Below are 18,564 nucleotides of genomic sequence, written 5' to 3'. Positions count from 1 at the left end.
CTAATATACAAGGACCATCTTTGGCTCATTTATGTAATACCGTGGCACATACGACTTCATATTGAAACCTATAAGAAGCTTTATAGTAGTCTGTAAGAAAACATTAAGATCCCAGTGGGAAATTGTCCAAGGACAGGAGCAAAAATTATTTTTGGTAATTTAGTATTTGAGAAGAAATGGTCTGCCTTGATTATTAAAAACATGTGAATCAAAACAGCTGTTGTTTTGTTCTTATGTTATACTGGCAAAAATTATGTCATCCCGGAACACCCTGGATCTACAAATGTCTGGTAATTCTGTCTGATTGGCTCAATGTTTTGGGAGGTCAGCTGTCAGCATATAAAATGTTCCATGTTGTTTGACCACGGTTTGCGAGATCGAGCCCTGTGTTAGTTTCTGCGCTGACAGCATGGAGCCTGTGAGGGATTCTCTTTCTCCCTCTCTCTTTGCCCTTCCGCAGCTCATGGCTAGCACTCTTGTGCTCGCTTGCAAGTGCTCGCTCGTGCGCTCTCTCTCTCTCTCTGAAATAAATATTTAAAAAAAAAAAGCTAAATAGAGGGGCACCTGGGTGGCTCAGTTGGTTAAGCATCCGGCTCTTGATTTCACCTCAGGTCTTGATCTCACCATTTGTGAATTCAAGCCCTGCATTGGGCTCTGCACTGACAATTCAGAGCCTGCTTGAGATTCTGTCTCTCTCCCTCTCTCTCTGCTCCACTCATTCTCTCTCTGTCTCAAAAAATAAAAAAAGCACAAAATTATTATAATTCTGTTTGTAGCCACTCTAAAATCTATGATTACATATTATTTACACTTAGAAGAGTCTGTAGAGGATACAAGTAGTTTGCTTGGATAGAGGAGTCAGAAGAATATATTATTTGAAAATCTGTCTTAAGGATAGCTTTTCCTTCAGTTTCTCCCAAAGAGCTGAACTTCTTAGTGACCCGCCAAGTTTTAGTGCCAGTGAAATCCCAGGACTGGAAGGTGAGTTTGTATGTTGCCGCCGCATGGTCAGTTGACATGACCATTTGGGCTCCGGAGCTGCAGGAGACCACAAACTTGATCTGTTGGGGAGGACTACAGTGACGTTGACTTACAGGGAAACTTACTTCATCTGACTGGTCTATTTTTAGATCTGTGTGTAAATTGGCCAGGAGTATCAATGACTAAGTGCTTTAGGTTCCAAACTATTTCTTCTGTCATCTTCTTTGGATGCTTGAGAAGTTTATTTGACTTGAAAAAGAGGAGGAAAAGATCAAGGGAAAGAACTTTCAAAGCATTCTGTGAAATTCTTTCTTTATTACTACTCAACACTCGGATTGCAACAGGATAAGGTTAGGAAACTGGGGGGAAGATGATAATACCCGAGCTCTGGCCAAAGTGAGTGGATTTTAACTCAACTCCTCCAAGTGACTCTTAGGAGGTAAGTTCTGTTATTACCCCCATTTTAGAGATGACTGAAGGCACACTCGTACAAAGTAGGGTGCCCAAGTTTACTCAGCTGCTATGTGGCAGGGCTGGGATCTGAACTCAGATAAACTAGTCCCAGTGGCTGTGTTTTTGTTTTTAAGTTTATTTATTTAAGTAATCTACACCCATCATGGGGCTTGAACTCACTACCCTTAAGATCAAGAGTTGCATGCTTTTCCGACTGAGCCAGCCAGGCGCCCAGTGTTTTTATTCTTAATTGTGCTGTGCTGGATACATTCAGCTGTATCTTTTTTTAATGTTTTTAATGTTTATTTATTTTTGAGAGACCGAGAAAGCGTGAGGAGAGGAGGGGCAGAGGGAGAGGGAGAGGGAGACACAGAATCAGAAGTAGGCTTCAGGCTCTGAGCTGTCGAGCCCGATGCGGGGCTTGAACCCAGGAATCGCTAGATCATGACCTGAGCCGAAGTTGGCCGCTTAACCAGCCGAGCCCCACAGGCGCCCCTTAGCTGTATTCTCTAAAGTGATTATGGAGTCACTCATTTTGCATTATTTCGGGGAGTGACGTCTGCAGGTTGGGCTTGGCTCGGTGGCACCCCTGTCCAAAAGCTCAGGAGCTTTGTGGAAATTGTCCTTGTTGTTTTCCCAGGGTCCCTTCCAGTCTATGTTTCTGAGACTTGTTATCTACACTTACGTAGGCGAGTGAATCTGACTCATTGTACAGTATACTTGTTCAAGACTGAAACCTTGAATGATGCAATGATTTTGTTTCCTAGGCCATGCTAACGGAGATCGAGCACAAGGTTGCGTCTCTGCTAGAGAGCTGCAAAGATCGGGGGCCGGGAGACAGTGGAGCCACTCAGCAGGAGGCTGAAGCTCTTTCCTTGAAACTAAAGACTGTGAAGTGCAATTTGGAAAAAGTCCAGATCATGCTTCAGGAGAAATACAGTGAAGACCAGGTAAGACACGGCCATGTATCCGCGTGAGTGGGTAGATGATCTAATAGAGCTACCAGGGAGGAATTCTAGCAGAGGTGATGAAAGAGCCACCGAAGGAATTCTACGTGAGAGAGAATGAAGCTTGTATTGACTCGTGTCACAGATTCCATTTTGCCCTGCAGTTTTCCTACCTAGGCTGTTGTTAGGGACGGCGTTGGTCTACATTGGGTTGATTTGACTGGATCGATGGTTCTTGCTGGTAATGAGCTATGGTGTAAGCCTTCTTCCTAAGAGACAGATAAGTTTTAAAGGAAATTTTTTACTCCACTCTACTGGAAAAATGAAGCTCCTATAGAGATTAACAGATTTTTTTTTTTGAGAAGATTAAAGTTTGACATCAGAAATACAAGAACTGTTTCCAGGATACTTGTTGTTATTTACTGATCAGAGTACATACAGTTAGAGTGTTCTCGGGACTTTTAAAAGCATTCTGTATAAATGCAAATCTGCATCTTATGAGTAGAACCTTACTATATAAGATTTGCATCTATACTTTTAAGATGGTGATTCCTACTCAGAGGACTTAACATTCACAGAAATAAGATTGACTGTAGATACACAGGCTTTATGGTTCCCCTTTCATCCTCATATGCCCTCTCTTTTTTAAAAATGTTTTAGACCTAAGGGAAATTTGAATTTATAAGCATTAATACTATTTCATTTTTTGGTGTGTGTTTTTTTACTTTGTTCTTAAAACAGAAAAGCAATACATTTCCTAGCTTTTAGTAATTCATTGGACAAGTTATGTTGAGGAAATAAAATGACCACCTTAGGGCCACCTGGGTGGCTCAGTCAGTTAAGCATCCGACTCCGTTCAGGTCATGATCTCACACTCTGTGAGTTCAAGCCCCACATCGGGCTCTGTGCTGACAGCTCAGAACCTGGAACCTGCGTCGGATGCTGTGTCTCCCTCTCTGTCTGCCCCTCTCCTGCTCCTGCTCTGTCTCTCAAAAATAAACATTAAAAAAATGAATAAAACAGCCACTTCATCAAAGATAATGGTTTTTTTGAGATTGTTTTGAAACAACAACCTTAAATCATAGTACATACTTGGAATAAACAACAAAACATAGTCACTTCATATAAAACTTTCCCATTATGTGGTCTCATTATTGGAACTGAAATAAAAGGAGTGAGTTTTTAAACAGTCTGCCATCATAAAATGTTTTGCAGCATTCTGCCACTCTAAAGAAACCTACAGAGCATCAAAATGATCTCCAACTGGATAACCTTTCTGAATTTGAACCTGTTGTAACTGAAAGGCCACAATTCAGCAGACAAAAAGATTTCCAGCAGCAACAGGTAATTGCAGCCTTAACAGATTTAAGGATAAGAATAAAGCTTTCTGTGTGGAATCTCCCTTTGAACTAAGTACCAAACTGCCACTGGAGTGTGTGAGTGGTGACTTTTTACTGTGGGGCCCACTTAGCTTTCGCCTCACTTTATTTTATTAATTTGCATCTTATTCAAAACTAAGTAAATGTATTCAGGGTGACTTACCTCTCTAACTGTAACACCTCTTCCCCTATTGTTTCTAAATGTGTTTTTGCATATTTGGAGGGATTTTCCATGTGTGTAGGTTGGTCATTGTGTGACTACTTGAAGTAGGTTTTTGAGAAATAAAAGTTAAGGAGAACAAGCAAGCAAGAAAGGGAAATAGTAAATAATAATTTAGAAAGTGGTTCAAAATGAGATGACCTCAGCAGAAGAAACCGTTGGCTACTAAGTGAAAACCTTGACTGGACCATTTGAATCTCATTCAATTATAGGTTCTGGAGTTAAAACCGACAGAACAGAAAGATTTCATCAAGTTCATAGAATTTAATGCTAAGAAAATATGGCCCCAGTTTTGCCAGCCTGATAAAGCTACAACTCAGGAATCATCTGCGAGGTAAGACATTTTTAGAGTTGGACATTCAGCTATGGTTGGGAGAATTAAGAGCAATTCATTTGCTAAATGTAATAAAAATTAGATGTTGATTATTCTTTTCACCTTTTATTTTCCCTTAAAAGCATTAAGGCACCTAGCCCCGAAAATGACGCTCCAGAGTCGGTCCTGTCAACTGAGGACCAAAGTGGGGATAAGTGGCAATATCTACATCACGAATTGTCATCAAAAACCGGGCTACCCCTACCTCCACTTGTGCAACCTCAGGTCAGTGTGTGTCTGCACAGGGCGTAAATAGTAAGCATGTTTATCTTTAAAAATGCAACAAGCAGTCATGAAACACACATAGACATTCCACATTATGTAGCAGTTTATTTTCAGAAAGCAAAGATGCCAAGTGGGTTTTTCATTTGGCTGACCGTGTTTCATCCTCCAGGAAATCTGCATCAAGTGCCACTCCTTTGGGTGTCTGTGCCACTCGGAGCTGCCCTAAGCGTGGCACTTACAAGACGGGGGGCCCGTTTCTTTGTCTGTATTCCCCAGTAAGTGGTAAAGGAAGAAAGACCATGTCTGCCTGGCTCACCTTTGATTGCCTGACACAGTACCTGAAACAGAGTAGAGTCTCAGTTTCAAGATGTTGAATGAATAAAGGAGTGAACAGTATGTTTAAAAAACACACACAGGGGCGCCTGGGTGGCTCAGTCGGTTAAGCCTCCGACTTCAGCTCAGGTCAGATCTCACGTTCGTGGGTTCAAGTCCCACGTCGGGCTCTGTGCTGACAGCTCAGAGCCTGGAGCCTGCTTCCGGTTCTGTGTCTCCTTCTCTCTCTGCCCCTCCCCCTCTCATGCTTTGTCTCTCTCTGTAACAAAAAAAATAAAACATTTCAAAAAAAAAACCACACACACATACTTTAAAAATGATACAGTGCGATATTCGTGTCATTCATTCATCAAAAGATGATTTGGAATCTCCAGCGTGCCAGGTCCTGTCCCACTGGTACCCGTGTTCCATGAATACGCTCTCTTGTTGCCATCACAGGTTTTATTCACACTGTGCCACTGCTGCCAGATCTCTCTCTAAACGGGGAGCCCGAGAGCAGATTAGCACAGTCAAGCTTCCGCCTTCAACTTTGCACTCAACCTGCCTGGGCAAATGTTACTCCCTGTTTCCCAGTTCTCCAGTCTGGTGGGAACTTTCCAGTTCTTTTCTGTCGAGAACTTTATTTGACCTATTAATGTTGAGTTAAACTCCTTGGTATGGCTTTAGTCTTGGATTCTCCTTGTCATACACACTGTAACATGTATAGTGTTCTCTTTCCAACCGTGGAACATCATCACTTCTTTTCCCCAAGCAGAATCCGACACTACCTCACTCTTTCTTTGTATTTGTAGTTTTCCAATTTGAAAAGGGAATTAACTCTGAGTCTTTCTGTCTTCTAAAGTTATGGCTCATTTTTAATACTTATTTAGATTTTCACTAACAAATCAAGAGGCAAGTCTGTCCCTGGAGGTAACTATTCTAAGAGTTGGCTCTATACCAGGGGGTATACCAATAAATGGAAAGAGAAACCACTTACCTCCTAACATGAATGGCATTGCTACTAAATTGGAACATTAGTGATTTTACTCTATTTTTCAGGTTATGGTTTATTTTTCCTCATTGTGTTATCTCAGTGGACTCTCACGTGTCTAAGTAAAGTTTTTATGACCTTTCAAAGCTGTCCACAATATTTGAAATTTAATTTTTCCTTAAGCGTGGCAAGGTAAACAAAAACATCTACCAAGAAAGTAAGTTGGAAGATAGCACATGAAGGCATTTTTGCTCTTTAACGTTAACAGCAGAAGGATCTCAAATTGTAATAAGGTTTCTCTTTTTCATATAGGTTGCCATAAATATGAGCATTCTACCCAGTGTGAGTGTGTATAACTTTAGATACCCAACAACCGAAGAACTGAAAACATACACCACACAACTTGAAGACCTGCGTCAAGAGGCAAATAAGGTAGTGTCTTCACATGACACATTTTCCTTACTGTGATATCAAAAAAACAAGGGAAATGTGGCATTGTAAATTAGTCATTATTTTTTTAACTGATTAAATGGTAGAATACATAGTGGAATGGGTCCTAGAATTGCAAGTAGAATTTATCTCTTGCTAACTCTGATGAATGTGGTAATGGCTGCTGAGAGTGCCATGTACGAAGTTCGTTGAACCCAAGTCCAAGATCGCCAGGAATAAGGATCGTTGTTGATGAGTACTGTCTGCAGTGGTGCTCTGTGATTGGAAGGGTAAGGAAGGAGGGGGGTGTTGATAAGATTTCCAACCTTGACTAAGCTTAATGCTGAAACGGTATGCTGGGTAATGTTAGGTATCAACCAGAGAAGACAGTAGGAAATAGAACCCAAATTGGGATCATTACTAGCTTTGGCATGCTTCTAAATATCTTCTAACTTGCCAAGAATTCAGGGTGATCATGGGTAAAGAAAAAGAGGTCCTTCCAACACTCTATGCTAAAATATAAGGAGACCTGTGGCTCCCACACTCACCAGGGCACAATTGCACAACCCTAGGTACCTCCCTTGAAATTGTACATCTAAGAATGGCCTTAATTCTCCCAAGCAGCCCATATATGACACGTATAATTCCCCCCCCCCCCCCCCCACTCACAGCCCATCCCTGTCTTTTTTTATTGTGCTGTAACCGGCCTATAACATTTTGTTAGTTTCAGGTGCACACGGTAGTGATTCAATATTTGTATATATTGTGAAGTGATCACCACAATAAGTCTAACATCCATCGCCACATATAGGTATAGGAATGTTTTTCTTGTGATGAAAACTTTTAAGATATGCTCTCATGACAACTTTCAAATATATAATACAGTATCATTACCTATAGTTACCATGCTGGGCCTACCATTTCTATCTTTAAGATACTGTACCTCTTTCCAGTGAACCCTTTCAGATGTCTTGACTTCTTTTGCTTCTCCAGGCCATACTTGACTTCATTAACTCACTTTCTCCCACTTTAAAATGTGAGAGGCAGGGAGCAGTGGGAAGCGGGATCACGCTTTACTTGGGACCACACTTCCGCATGGAGGGCCCCGCTAAGGACATCCTTCATCTTATGATTTCCCTTTTAATGACCTTCGAAGAGTCATTCCCTACCAAGCTCTGAGTTTCTTAAACTTGTTTTTCTCAGTGTGAACATCTTAATTTTATTTATTCTTCTACCTAATTCATAAAGTGTTCAAAACAACCAGTTATAGAAAAGTATAACATATTTAACCTATGTAAACCATAGCAGACCAGGGAAAATGGAGGCTTTAGGAGGCAAGGAATCGTAATATTTATTTTTTTCTTTTTTGCTCTTGATTCAGGAAAACATGACAGAAGAAACATACATAAATTTGGATAAAAAATTATTTGAACTATTTCTGGCCCTCACTCAGTGCCTTGGCAGTGTGGAGGAGATGCTGCAGACCCCTGGGCTCTTCAGAGAGGATGTCTGTGCCCAGCAGGTCCACTGCGAGGTAAGGACTTTCCAGTAAGCCCATGTGTCGGCCATTGCTGCAGGCAGCCCACTGTTTTAAGCCAGAGCTAAAGCCTCTTCAAGTCAGAGCCCATTCACTGTGTCTTTCTTTCTCACCTCTTTGCAGACACTGGCTCTTGAGTTGAAAAAACTTTACTTAGCTATGGCTGACAAGAAGGATGATCTTTTGAAAGCCATGACTTGGCCTGGGAAGAACACCAACCTGTTCCCTGAATGTTTTGATGGCCTCCAAGTCTACCTGGAGCACACCCAGGCCAGAGTTGCCTCTAGAAGCAAGTCCCTAAAAGCTGGCCTTGACTATACCCGCAGTTATCAGGTACAGGCCTAGACGCTCCACCCACTTTTGCACTGTTTCATGTTAATTTCTATTCGTTCCTCTTCTTGGCAGCATTCATGATTAGAAATTGCAAAGGAAAGTGATGAGATGTTCTTTCTGTGAAGGTCTTTAGGTTAGTTCTGCTGCCTGTGGTTGGAGACCATTTGAAAGCGAGGTCCTCCTAAGTTGCAGTATGAATTCAGCTTAAGCTAACAAATTTCTTTCCTGTGTTACCTTTAACCATTGATGATTGTCATAGAGGAAGATTTCTAAGGAACAAGGGAGCCATGAAAGTTTGTGAGTGAAAGAAGGACAGTCTGTGTATGTTTAGGTAGATTCACCTGGCTGTTAACCACTGTGGGTTACAGGACAGACTTGAGGCAGACAGACAATTTTAATAGCTTCCTCACTAGAAAAAAAGAAATGAAACACAACAGTACTTAGGCAGGAGTCATGCCCATAAAATCAAACCTCAATCTGATCAAGTAAAATAGACACAAGAGAAGAAGAGCGTTGCAGCTCTGCAGGACAGTGGTCGGCCAAATCCAGACAGTGGGAAGCTGTACAGAATAAAAGCCCTATATTTTCACTATCCCACCCAAAATCCCAGAAACAGAAAAGAGAGATGGTTGGGGAGCCTGCAGATCACAAGAGATTTAACACATGTGTTAGTCCATTGCAACCTATTGGATCTCATTTAAATTCCAATTCAAACAAACCAAGAAGAAAAATTATAGTAATTAGAGAAATGTGAACCCTTTCTGATAGCTAATGATACTAGGGAATTATTATTGATTTGTAATATTAAGAAAATTTTTGGTTAAGGTTTGTTTATTTTTGAGAGAGTGAGCAGGGGAGGGGCAGAGAGTGAGGGAGACACAGAATCCGAAGCTGGCTCCAGGCTCTGAGCTGTCAGCAGAGAGCCCAGTGCGGAGCTTGAACTCATGAACCATGGGATCATGACCTGAGCCGAAGTCGGATGCTTAACCGACTGAGCCACCCGTGCACCCCAATTTTGTAGTATTTTTAAAGGGAGGAATCTTTACCTTTTAAAGACACATACTGATACTTATCCTGATGAAATATCTGTGATTTGTTTCAAAATAATCTGAGGGGAAGACTAGATATAGTCAGAAAAGCTCACGGGAGGGCACATAGCAGAGACAACCAGTCACAAGTCAATAATCGTTAAAGCTAGGTGATTCCTCTATTCTGGTATATGTTTGGAACTTCCATTAGCATAAAAATTAAAGGATGACTAAATTTTTTTTAAGGTATCAAAGGGGCTTCTTACTGTTTCTTGCATTTATCTTCTCATAACAGAATGAAATCAAGCGATTGTATGATCAACTTGTTAAGAATAAAACAGCTTTACAACAGTCTTTGAATGAAATCAGTGGCCAGAGTGTTGATGAACAGCTTCAGGTAATCATGGCAAAATAATTAAACTGATCTGACCTTGGACCAGAGAGTTCTGGGCAGAAGCTGTGTTTCTGAAGCACTTCCCTTTGGATGCAGTAGCAAGGCTCGAGTAAATAGATAGAAATGAGAACTCTTTATGTTGACCTTTAAAAGTATCTCGTAAGTAGTACCTTATGAAGAGTAAGTTAAACCAATGCAACACCTTTGTCACCCATCAGCCGGGCAAAAATAGAAGTCTGTGTAGGGTCAGTGAGGCTGTTGGGAAACGGTACTCCTCGTTCTCTCAGGGGGCCAGGTAGGGGGATTTGTCCAGCTTCTCAGGACCATTTGGCTATAAATGAGAATTTTACATGGGAATGCTCTTCTACCCACAGTAGCTTCACTTCATTCATTTATTCAGCACGTATGAATTGAGCACCTTCTGTGGTCAGATAGTGCTATCAGTGTTGGACTTGCACTTATCCCAAGGAAATAAGACAAGGACATAGAGAAACATGTATGTAAATACTCAAGGATGGTCCCAGCAGCTCTGCTTGAACTAAAAACCCTTCAATAGGCCAAAAGACTCTTAGAAAAGCAGTGTGTGGCCTGGCATTACTACGTGTCCATTTAAAAGCAGTCAGATGTTTGTACTGATTTGAAGAGCAGCTGAGAAGCTGGTAGGTAAGGATGCAGACTGCAGGACAGAGTGATGTGTGCGTTCATTAAATTTAAGGATGTACACATATACCTCTACTGGTATGTGCTTCAAACGTGTTGGGAACAAATTTTCTGGGAGAAGCTGGAGGTGAGGGAGAAGTGGGACTTTCATTTTTCCCTTAATTTTTTCTGTACGGTTTCATTCTTTTACAATGAATGTGTGCACTTCTCTGACTTATAAAAGGATTTGCTTTTTTGCCTTGTCTCTCACTATAGAAAGCAGATGCGTATACAGCGGAGCTGCAGAACTCCGAGAGCCGAGTGGCAAAACTAAGAGACGAAGGGGAGAGGCTTCGCTTACCTTATGTGTTATTGCAAGAGGTTTACAAATTAGAGGTACGTGTGCGCAGAAAGCATTCAGTCAGTGAATTACTATGGTCGTAAGGAATAAGACTTTCTTCTTCTTCCAGAAAGAGAGTTTGGATTTGTTCTCCATGTAGGTTATTTTCATGGTTGAATGAAAATGCTCTTTCTTTTCAGGATGTACTTGACAGTATGTGGGGAATTCTGAGAGCCCGGTACACAGAACTCAGCAGCCCTTGCGTCACTGAGAGCCAGCAAGACGCCTTATTGCAAGGCATGGTGGAACTAGTGGATATTGGAAAGGAAAAGCTTGCTCATGACCACTTAAAACAAGTCAAAAGTAAAGATGCCTTACAGGCTCAGATACAAAATCACAAGGTAAGACGCGTAGGTCAGATGACCTTTTCATAGACTTTAGGTCTTTCTGACTTAAACATAGAGCATCCATTTTCTTCCTTGGTGAAATATACATTGTTCATTCATTCATTTACTCATTGTTTGAACAATGTCTGTTAGAGGTCTCATAGTGTACCAGGAACCCTGCTCACCTCCGAGAATAGGATTGTGACTGAAAACAGTTATAGTTCCTTACATTCATGGAGCTTTCGATTGAAAGAGAGACATTTATGAACAAGTCATTCAAACAAATTTAAAATTAAAATTGAGATACATGCTTTCAGAGCATTTAAGAGGGGAAATTGAATTCAGGAGATTAGGGAAGGCTTTTCTGGGAACCGAGGCCAAAAATTACCTATACTTAAACACAGAAACGTATGTCTAGTGTAAGGCTACCATAAATCGTTTAGTTTTCCCTTCATTTTGTTAAGCAACAGCCTCATGATCACCACCTAAAGACATGTAGTAACTTAAGTACTGATGTAAAACAAAGTGAAAGACCATTCCCACCTCCAGCAAGCTGAAGTCTAAGCCTGTGATAAGTAGCCCTTATTCTACAAAATTCAAAGGTAAATATTGTATAAAGAATGGAGAGGGAAAGGAGAAAATAATATTGTGGATATCTACAGTGTGTCCGGATTTGTGCTGGAAGCTTTTATAAACTTTCTATATATCCTTTTCAAGAGAATAGGAGAAGGAATTCACATAAGAAGTTCTTCAAACTGTTAGAAGGGGCAGCTGACTATACAAATGCAGGAGAACCATGTGAAGTAAAGCCTTCCTGTGTAAAGGTTCTTATTCTGGGAGCTTTGACATACGAGGATCCCAGTAGACCCGGTCAACAAATTCCTGTATTTAGCCATGTTATTGAGTAGAAAATCAAGCCGGAGTGTAGGAACCCCTGGCTGTTCCACATGTAGGCATCTTGGACTCACACATCTATCCATCCAATTTAGTGTCTTGAAATTAATCAGCCATGTCAGTATCTACCTTTTCATAAAGTTTCTTAAAACTTAGAGTAACTGATTTAGGACGGTCTCACTGGAAATTGAAATTGGCTAATAATGTTTGCCCCTTAAAATGGACTGTTTTATGGAAAATGTTGCTTAACAGGATTGTTCTTTATGATTTGTTAAAATGCAGTTAGTGTTAAAGACTAATTGGGTACCCAGTCAATTTTCTTTTTCTTTCCTCTTATGTGTGACTCTGCGTGGCTGTCCTGGGAGTGAAAAGCAAATACACTTGTAGAAAAAGTTGAAATAACTTGGTTTGTAAGTTTTCATTGTATAGAAATAAATAAATATCAAAACCTTGTCTGTTTTACAGCTTTTTTTTCAGAAGCTTGTTGCTGACATGCTGTTGATCCAAACATACTCCAACAGAATGCTTCCTTCTTTACTGCAAAAGAAAGAGACATTTTGGGCAGAACAAATAAAAGAAGTTAAACTACTAGAAGAAAAGTCTCACCAACGTGGAATAAAGCTGCAGAATCTACTGCAGGTATTTGAGTTACAAGAAGTTTGTACTGAAGCCTGGGATTCCAGACTTTTTCCATCACCTCCAGGTGTCCCGAAGTGTCTAGTTATTATTAAGCAGTAGTTAAATGGGAACGAACACTGAGGAGTATGGAACCCTATTCGAGCCCCGACTGCTACTCCCTGAATGAAATATTTGCTGAGATGCCACATGCGGGGATGAGGGAATGGCACATCTCTCCACCTCGTAGGTTTATGTGCGAATAAACAAAATTGAAAGCACTTTGAGATCCTACATGAGGTCATTTGGGTGAAACAGTGGCCCAGCTGTAGTTCAGAAAGAGGGCCGGTCTGGGTGTTCCGTTGCTACAGTGGACTCCTGGTAGTGTTATATCCATTCAAAGAAGAAAATTAAGTTTGCATAAAGTTCTTTCTCCGTTTTAAGGTTTTCACCTTTAACTTATTAAACACGGTGGATGTTAGCACTTAAAGGAAATAGCCAAAAAGCAAGAAAATATTCAACTTTTATAATGTGATAATGTTATGTTAGCCTAAAGAAATTTATTTTCTGGTTAGCTTGTCAAACTGATATTTCTAGTAATATTTCATGGTATTTACAAAAGAGACACTCTAAGCCCAAAAAGTGCCCCTCACAGCCAGGCGACCCACTACTTCAGTAGATAAGAGAATTAATAAGGTGGTTATTTTTTCCAACAGGTAATATTTAGTGTCCATACGTCAGTTCTATAGTGTGCTGACGTCCTAGTGGTGGGCTTCCATAGAAACTGAGAGGACAAGGCAAGACTCAGGCTAAGGAAATAGTACTCTCCTAATGAAGTGTAAGCCCACATTCCTCTAACAGTGGAATTCGGATTCTAGCAGCACAATAGGATAATGTCCAGTGGGCTAGGGGTTGGGCAGAGAGGGTAGAAGCAGCCTACTGGGAGCCTCTGTTGAGAAAAGCTATAAAAGTAACCCCCTTCCTTTCCAAATGTGAGAACGGCTCTCTTCCAGCTCTGAGGTCTCCACAGAGGTGCATCCTGGGAGGAGTATCCCTCTCACTTAATCATATTCCCTACTTGATCTGCTGAGACCAGCATAAAACACTAATGCCAACAGGATTTTTGAAAACCCCCTCCACAAAGGCAATGGAATTGTTTTCCATTGGATCCTGAGTTTTTACGAGGGTAGGTTATGTCTCTCAGAAGCCCCTGGAATCTGTGCTTGAATTTCATATGGTCTCATTTGGTTTGTATTTCATATGATCAATTTTGTCATTGCCTGGAACTGATCTAGAAAAGGGCTCTTACTGATTTTATGTTCTTGATTCTCCAGAAATGGGAAGCATTTGATAAAAACTATGCGTCTCTTGAAAAGGATCTGGAAATTCTTGTATCTTCGTTGCCCTCCGTGAGTTTGGTGGAAGAGACAGAGGAAAGATTAGTGGAAAGGATTTCATTTTACCAGGTATTTTGCTCCCATTGAATCCATTAGAGGGACGGTCCATAACACTTTGCATTTTATTTTGTTTTGACTTAATTGCTCGACCTTGAAGGTGAATGGTTTGAATTTGAAGTATTGTTTGTCACAGCATTCGCTATTAGACTGATACTCAAAGAAACTTTGGATTTGACTTTGAGTCACTTTGAGTCACTCAGCATACTTGGGGCTTGGGGTCGAGGTCCTGGGTTTGAGTCCTAGCTCTCACCTGTCACTTATGTCAACTTTTTGTCTCTAAGTCTCAGTTTCTTTGTAGATTGTAGGGAATCAAGCTGGTTCTTCTACACATCTCAGGAAGTGGATGTCAGTGGGTATGGACATGAGCTAAAGTACAGAAAGAATGTTGTAAACTATGGGCCACTAAACCTATATTTGGTTTTCTTACTTCACTGAAGCCCTGTTTGGACATAGCCTGTGAGACAGGCAATAATCTGTCACCTGCTGCCAACATTATAGAGAGACTCCAAACAAGGGCGCCTGGGTGGCTCAGTTGGTTAAGCGTCCGATTTCGGCTCAGGTCATAATCTCATGGTTCGTGGGTTCGAGCCCCATGTCAGGCTCTGGGCTGACAGCTCAGAGCCTGGAAGCTGCTTCAGATTCTGTGTCTCCCTCTCTCTCTCTTTCAAAAATAAATATTTAAAAAAAAAAATTTTTAAAGATTCCAAACAAAATTTTTCTTGTGGAACACTTAGTAGTGTTCTCATCCAGGTCTCTGTGTCCCAAACTTTGATGCCATAGAAAAGACAGAACCCTGGAATGGTTTTCAAGTGGCTTTGAGATCGTGACCAACAAGATAATGAGTTTTAAGTCTTCTCAACAGAAGCTTAGAGTATTTAGTTTTAACTTTCCAATGTATGTAGTCAGCCTCTGAGCAGTGATGCTGGAGGTGGTTATCAAATGTCAGACTTCAAAACTTCAAAAGTAGGTTTGTTGCCCGATAGACCGGGTGAAAAATGAAATACTTGGCAGGACGTTGGCATTCCTCACAAACATTTTGGCTCCTATAAGGAACGTTTTCTAAAGACAAGGACACTCGGCAGTGTCTAGACACCTAGAAAGGTACAATTGATCTCTTTACCATCTTGTGATGTTGAGCATCACTCAGAGATAAATCTGAATCCTCTGGGGGTGACAAGCTGCTGCTTAATTCTTTGTGAGCCAAGGGATGCACAAGTACCACCTGAACAACTATGAGAATGCAGTTGAAAACAGCATTTTAAACCTCGTTAGGTTAGGGAACTGTTCATATGAGCTCCCCTGATAGAGGTCTGATTATTTCCCCACAAGTGATCATGTCCCTTCAAGTGCAACCTGTGATTCTGTTAAATTTGAGATTTTTAAAAAAAATGAAATAATTGTTCTAAGACTTGTAAATAAATTTGCCAAAGTAAAAGATCTATGGGGCACCTGGGCGGCTCAGTCAGTTAAGCATCTGACTCTTGATTTCAGCTCAGGTCATGATCCCCTGGTCGTGGGATCAAACCTCTTGGGATTCTGTGTCTCCCTCTGATGCCTTTCCTGGCTCTCGGAACACCCACATACACCCACACACGGTTTCTCTCCCTCTCAAAAAAAAAAAAAAAGAGATACCTTGTAAAGCCCATCTCACTTATAGACTTCCTCAGCTCATTCCCAGTGTTCTGTGTCATGGAGAGATTTGTGTGTGTTTTGATCAGTGGACATCTGTGGGCCACAGAACATCATGTCTATGTGGCCTCTGCAGTGCATAAACCTCATTTAAATGCTGGCTCAGCACCTTATGTGCTGAGTGACCATTGTAGTCTGACTCCTGTGTATACAATGGGGTAATTAAAATTTCTCAGGGATAATCTAAAGGTGAAATACCTTGGTCTTGCACTGGAGGCTTAGAAAATTAGAACTTTTTTTAATGTTTGTTTTTATTTTTGAGAGACAACCAGCATGAGTGAGAGGAGCAGAGGGAGACACAGAATCCAAAGCAGGCTTCAGGCTCTGAGCTGTCAGCACAGAGCTTGATGCAGGGCTCGAACCCATGAACCATGAGATCATGACCTGAGCCGAAGTGAGACGCTTAACCGACTGAGCCACCCAGGTGCCCCTAGAACTTTCTTTCTTAAACAAACATTGGGCATTTTATTTTCACCTGCAGGCTCAGATGAGAATAGGGGGTTACAAATGAGAGCAGCAGAAAGGGCATTGGGAGTGGAGTTCTTTAGTTACTTTTAAAAGGCTTAAGTTCATTGGAAAAATTATGTTTTGGTCGTAATTTACTTTTTAAGATTGAATTTCATTAGCGGTCAGGATAAGTGTCCTTAGCTGGACCCAGTGGTGGAAGGTAATTGCCTTTAGATAGAGTTCTCTTCAAGGGGTCATTGTATTGCTGTTCTGAAGATTTTCTTTTCTTTTCATGAAGTTGGATTAGGGATGTACTATTTTAATCTTCTTCTAAAGTCCTCTTCCTTTCTCCCTGTTGAATCCTTCCATTTAGAAGACTCTAGAAATGAGTTTTTCCCTACTATTTGTGTGTAAGGGATGACAAATGTTTTCTTATCTCCTTCAAACCTGTTTACAATGTAAAGTTCTAACGGGGGCCAGACAGGAGAACAGAAATATGGATACTGGCTGGGTCTGTGGTCAGAGGGTGGTGGGGACTGTCATTGAAGAGCGTCAAGCCCTTCTAGAGGAGGCCCGGCTGCCCAATTCCAGTCCGTCTGTGCCACACCAGGATGTAGACCGAGGTTGCTAGATTTCCAGTTTTCTCAGAGTCACAGGAAATCGTGATTTCTATGTAAAATTTCCCGGTTTTCAAAATAATCTTTAGGTCCCACAAAACCGGTCCACAAGCTGAATGTGCCCCGTAGATTGCCGGCTTGTTTTGGACTTGTAGGTGGAGAATTCTCAAGTCTAAACCCGTGAAATAATGTTTTCTGTTTGTAGGTGTAAGTCTATGGAACTGCAGAAATGTGCTGTAGAAATGCCTTAGTTGGACACTTTCATTGTGAAAGGTGATCAGTAAAACATGAATCCTGTTTCTTCAGCCAAACTGCCAGAGTCTTGAGGGTTAGAATAGTGTTACTGTTTCTTCAGTAGCCTCTACTGTAGGTGTTTAAGGAAGTATTTGTCAATAGATGGACTGGCTTCATTTTTAGATAATTCTTTCTGTGACTTGGCGTTTTTGTAGCAAATAAAAAGAAACATTGATGAAAAGCATGCCCGGCTTTACCAGACTCTGAATGAAGGCAAAGAGCTGGTGGCTTCCGTGAGCTGTCCTGAACTAGAGAGCCAAATTGCAAAACTGGAGGAGCAGTGGTTGACCTTAAACAAAAAAATTGACCATGAACTACACAGACTCCAAACGCTTCTCAAGCATCTGCTCAGGTATGTTCTCTTAGGGATGGAAATCTGAGGTCAGATTTTCATGTGGAAAAAAGCCTCCGATGGATCCTGCAGTCAACCAGATGTTACATGTGGTCCCTCTGTTGTAAATTGTGTGTCTTCGGCAATTTAAGCACGTGGGTCCCTCTTCTGGGCTACATGGGATCTAGGATTTCTGAGGTTGGTTTGCTAGACTGAGGATAACATGTAATCAGTTCAATGAAAAGTAGGAATGATGTTATAAAATCATACAAGTCATCTTTATACCATGATGTTGCTTTTTCCTACTCCCTGCCTAAAGTTTTAAATCAAAAAATAATTTTAGCTTACAGAATAGTTTGAAAAAGTCTTCAGAGTTTCTTCAGATAATTTTGTTTGTTTAGTGGCTCTAATCTTGAACCCCCTTGAGGAAGGTAGAGAACATAGAACATTTGAATCTCCTCATTTATGCCTCTTAGGGACCTGTCTTGAAGATTACAAGTTACAAGAGGGTTAGCATTCTGCTTCCATATTTTCCTTCACTTCCCATAAATATGTTGGCATCTAGTCAATAACAGTTTACTGTTACACAACTTATACAAATGTTGTTTGTATTTTTACTATAAACAAATCTGTCAACATTTAATGAAAAAAAATAATCACTGTCCTTACCAATGGGTTTATTTTTGTATAGCTGTAATAAGAAAATGTTTTGGACTTTAAAATGCTCGTTTGTGTTAGAGTACTCAGATTTGGGCATGGGATAAAACAGGGTTTAATTCTTAACACATCATGATTTTTTGAATAATAGAGCTGATCAACGCAGGGAATCATAAAGTAAAGTGAGAAAAAAACTTGCCGGTGATGCGTATTATCTGTAGAGTACGGTTGTAATTTTCTCTCTCTCTCTCACTTCATTCCTGTTAGTTATAACAGAGATTCGGATCAGTTAACCAAGTGGTTGGAATCTTCTCAGCAAACTCTGAATTACTGGAAAGAACAGTCCCTCAATGTATCTCAGGACTTGGATACAATCAGAAGCAACATAAACAAATTTTTTGTAAGTTGTAATAGAATGTGCTCAGATAATTATTGACAGAAATAAGTATTAGGGGGAAATGACCAGGGCCAATGTGATAGTCTCCATAATCATTTGTGGATAAGGGATAAAATTTAGGGTAATATCATTCTTGAAACTTAGAGCTATTTGTTTATAGTGGTCATTTCTATATTTCCAATAGGGGCACCTGGGTGGC

General features: G+C 40.7%; 1 protein-coding gene across 1 annotated transcript in view; it reads left to right on the top strand.

Annotated features, from left to right (window-relative positions):
• SYNE2 (spectrin repeat containing nuclear envelope protein 2) overlaps positions 1-18,564 on the top strand; it is a 231,749-nt gene that overhangs the window by 135,303 nt on the left and 77,882 nt on the right. Inside the window, exons 58-71 of the mRNA XM_029952525.1 lie at positions 2,202-2,384; positions 3,597-3,725; positions 4,193-4,314; positions 4,437-4,578; positions 6,194-6,313; positions 7,692-7,844; positions 7,971-8,180; positions 9,504-9,605; positions 10,518-10,637; positions 10,782-10,982; positions 12,327-12,500; positions 13,811-13,942; positions 17,136-17,332; positions 18,236-18,368. Coding sequence (XP_029808385.1) covers positions 2,202-2,384; positions 3,597-3,725; positions 4,193-4,314; positions 4,437-4,578; positions 6,194-6,313; positions 7,692-7,844; positions 7,971-8,180; positions 9,504-9,605; positions 10,518-10,637; positions 10,782-10,982; positions 12,327-12,500; positions 13,811-13,942; positions 17,136-17,332; positions 18,236-18,368 — 2,118 coding nt within the window. The remainder of the gene's footprint in view (positions 1-2,201; positions 2,385-3,596; positions 3,726-4,192; positions 4,315-4,436; positions 4,579-6,193; positions 6,314-7,691; positions 7,845-7,970; positions 8,181-9,503; positions 9,606-10,517; positions 10,638-10,781; positions 10,983-12,326; positions 12,501-13,810; positions 13,943-17,135; positions 17,333-18,235; positions 18,369-18,564) is intronic.

Source organism: Suricata suricatta, chromosome 9 (genome assembly GCF_006229205.1).
Source record: "Suricata suricatta isolate VVHF042 chromosome 9, meerkat_22Aug2017_6uvM2_HiC, whole genome shotgun sequence".
Taxonomy (NCBI): Eukaryota; Metazoa; Chordata; class Mammalia; order Carnivora; family Herpestidae; genus Suricata; species Suricata suricatta.
The sequence above is the reverse complement of the archived record's forward strand: the minus strand, read 5'-3'. Positions and strand labels throughout refer to the sequence as shown.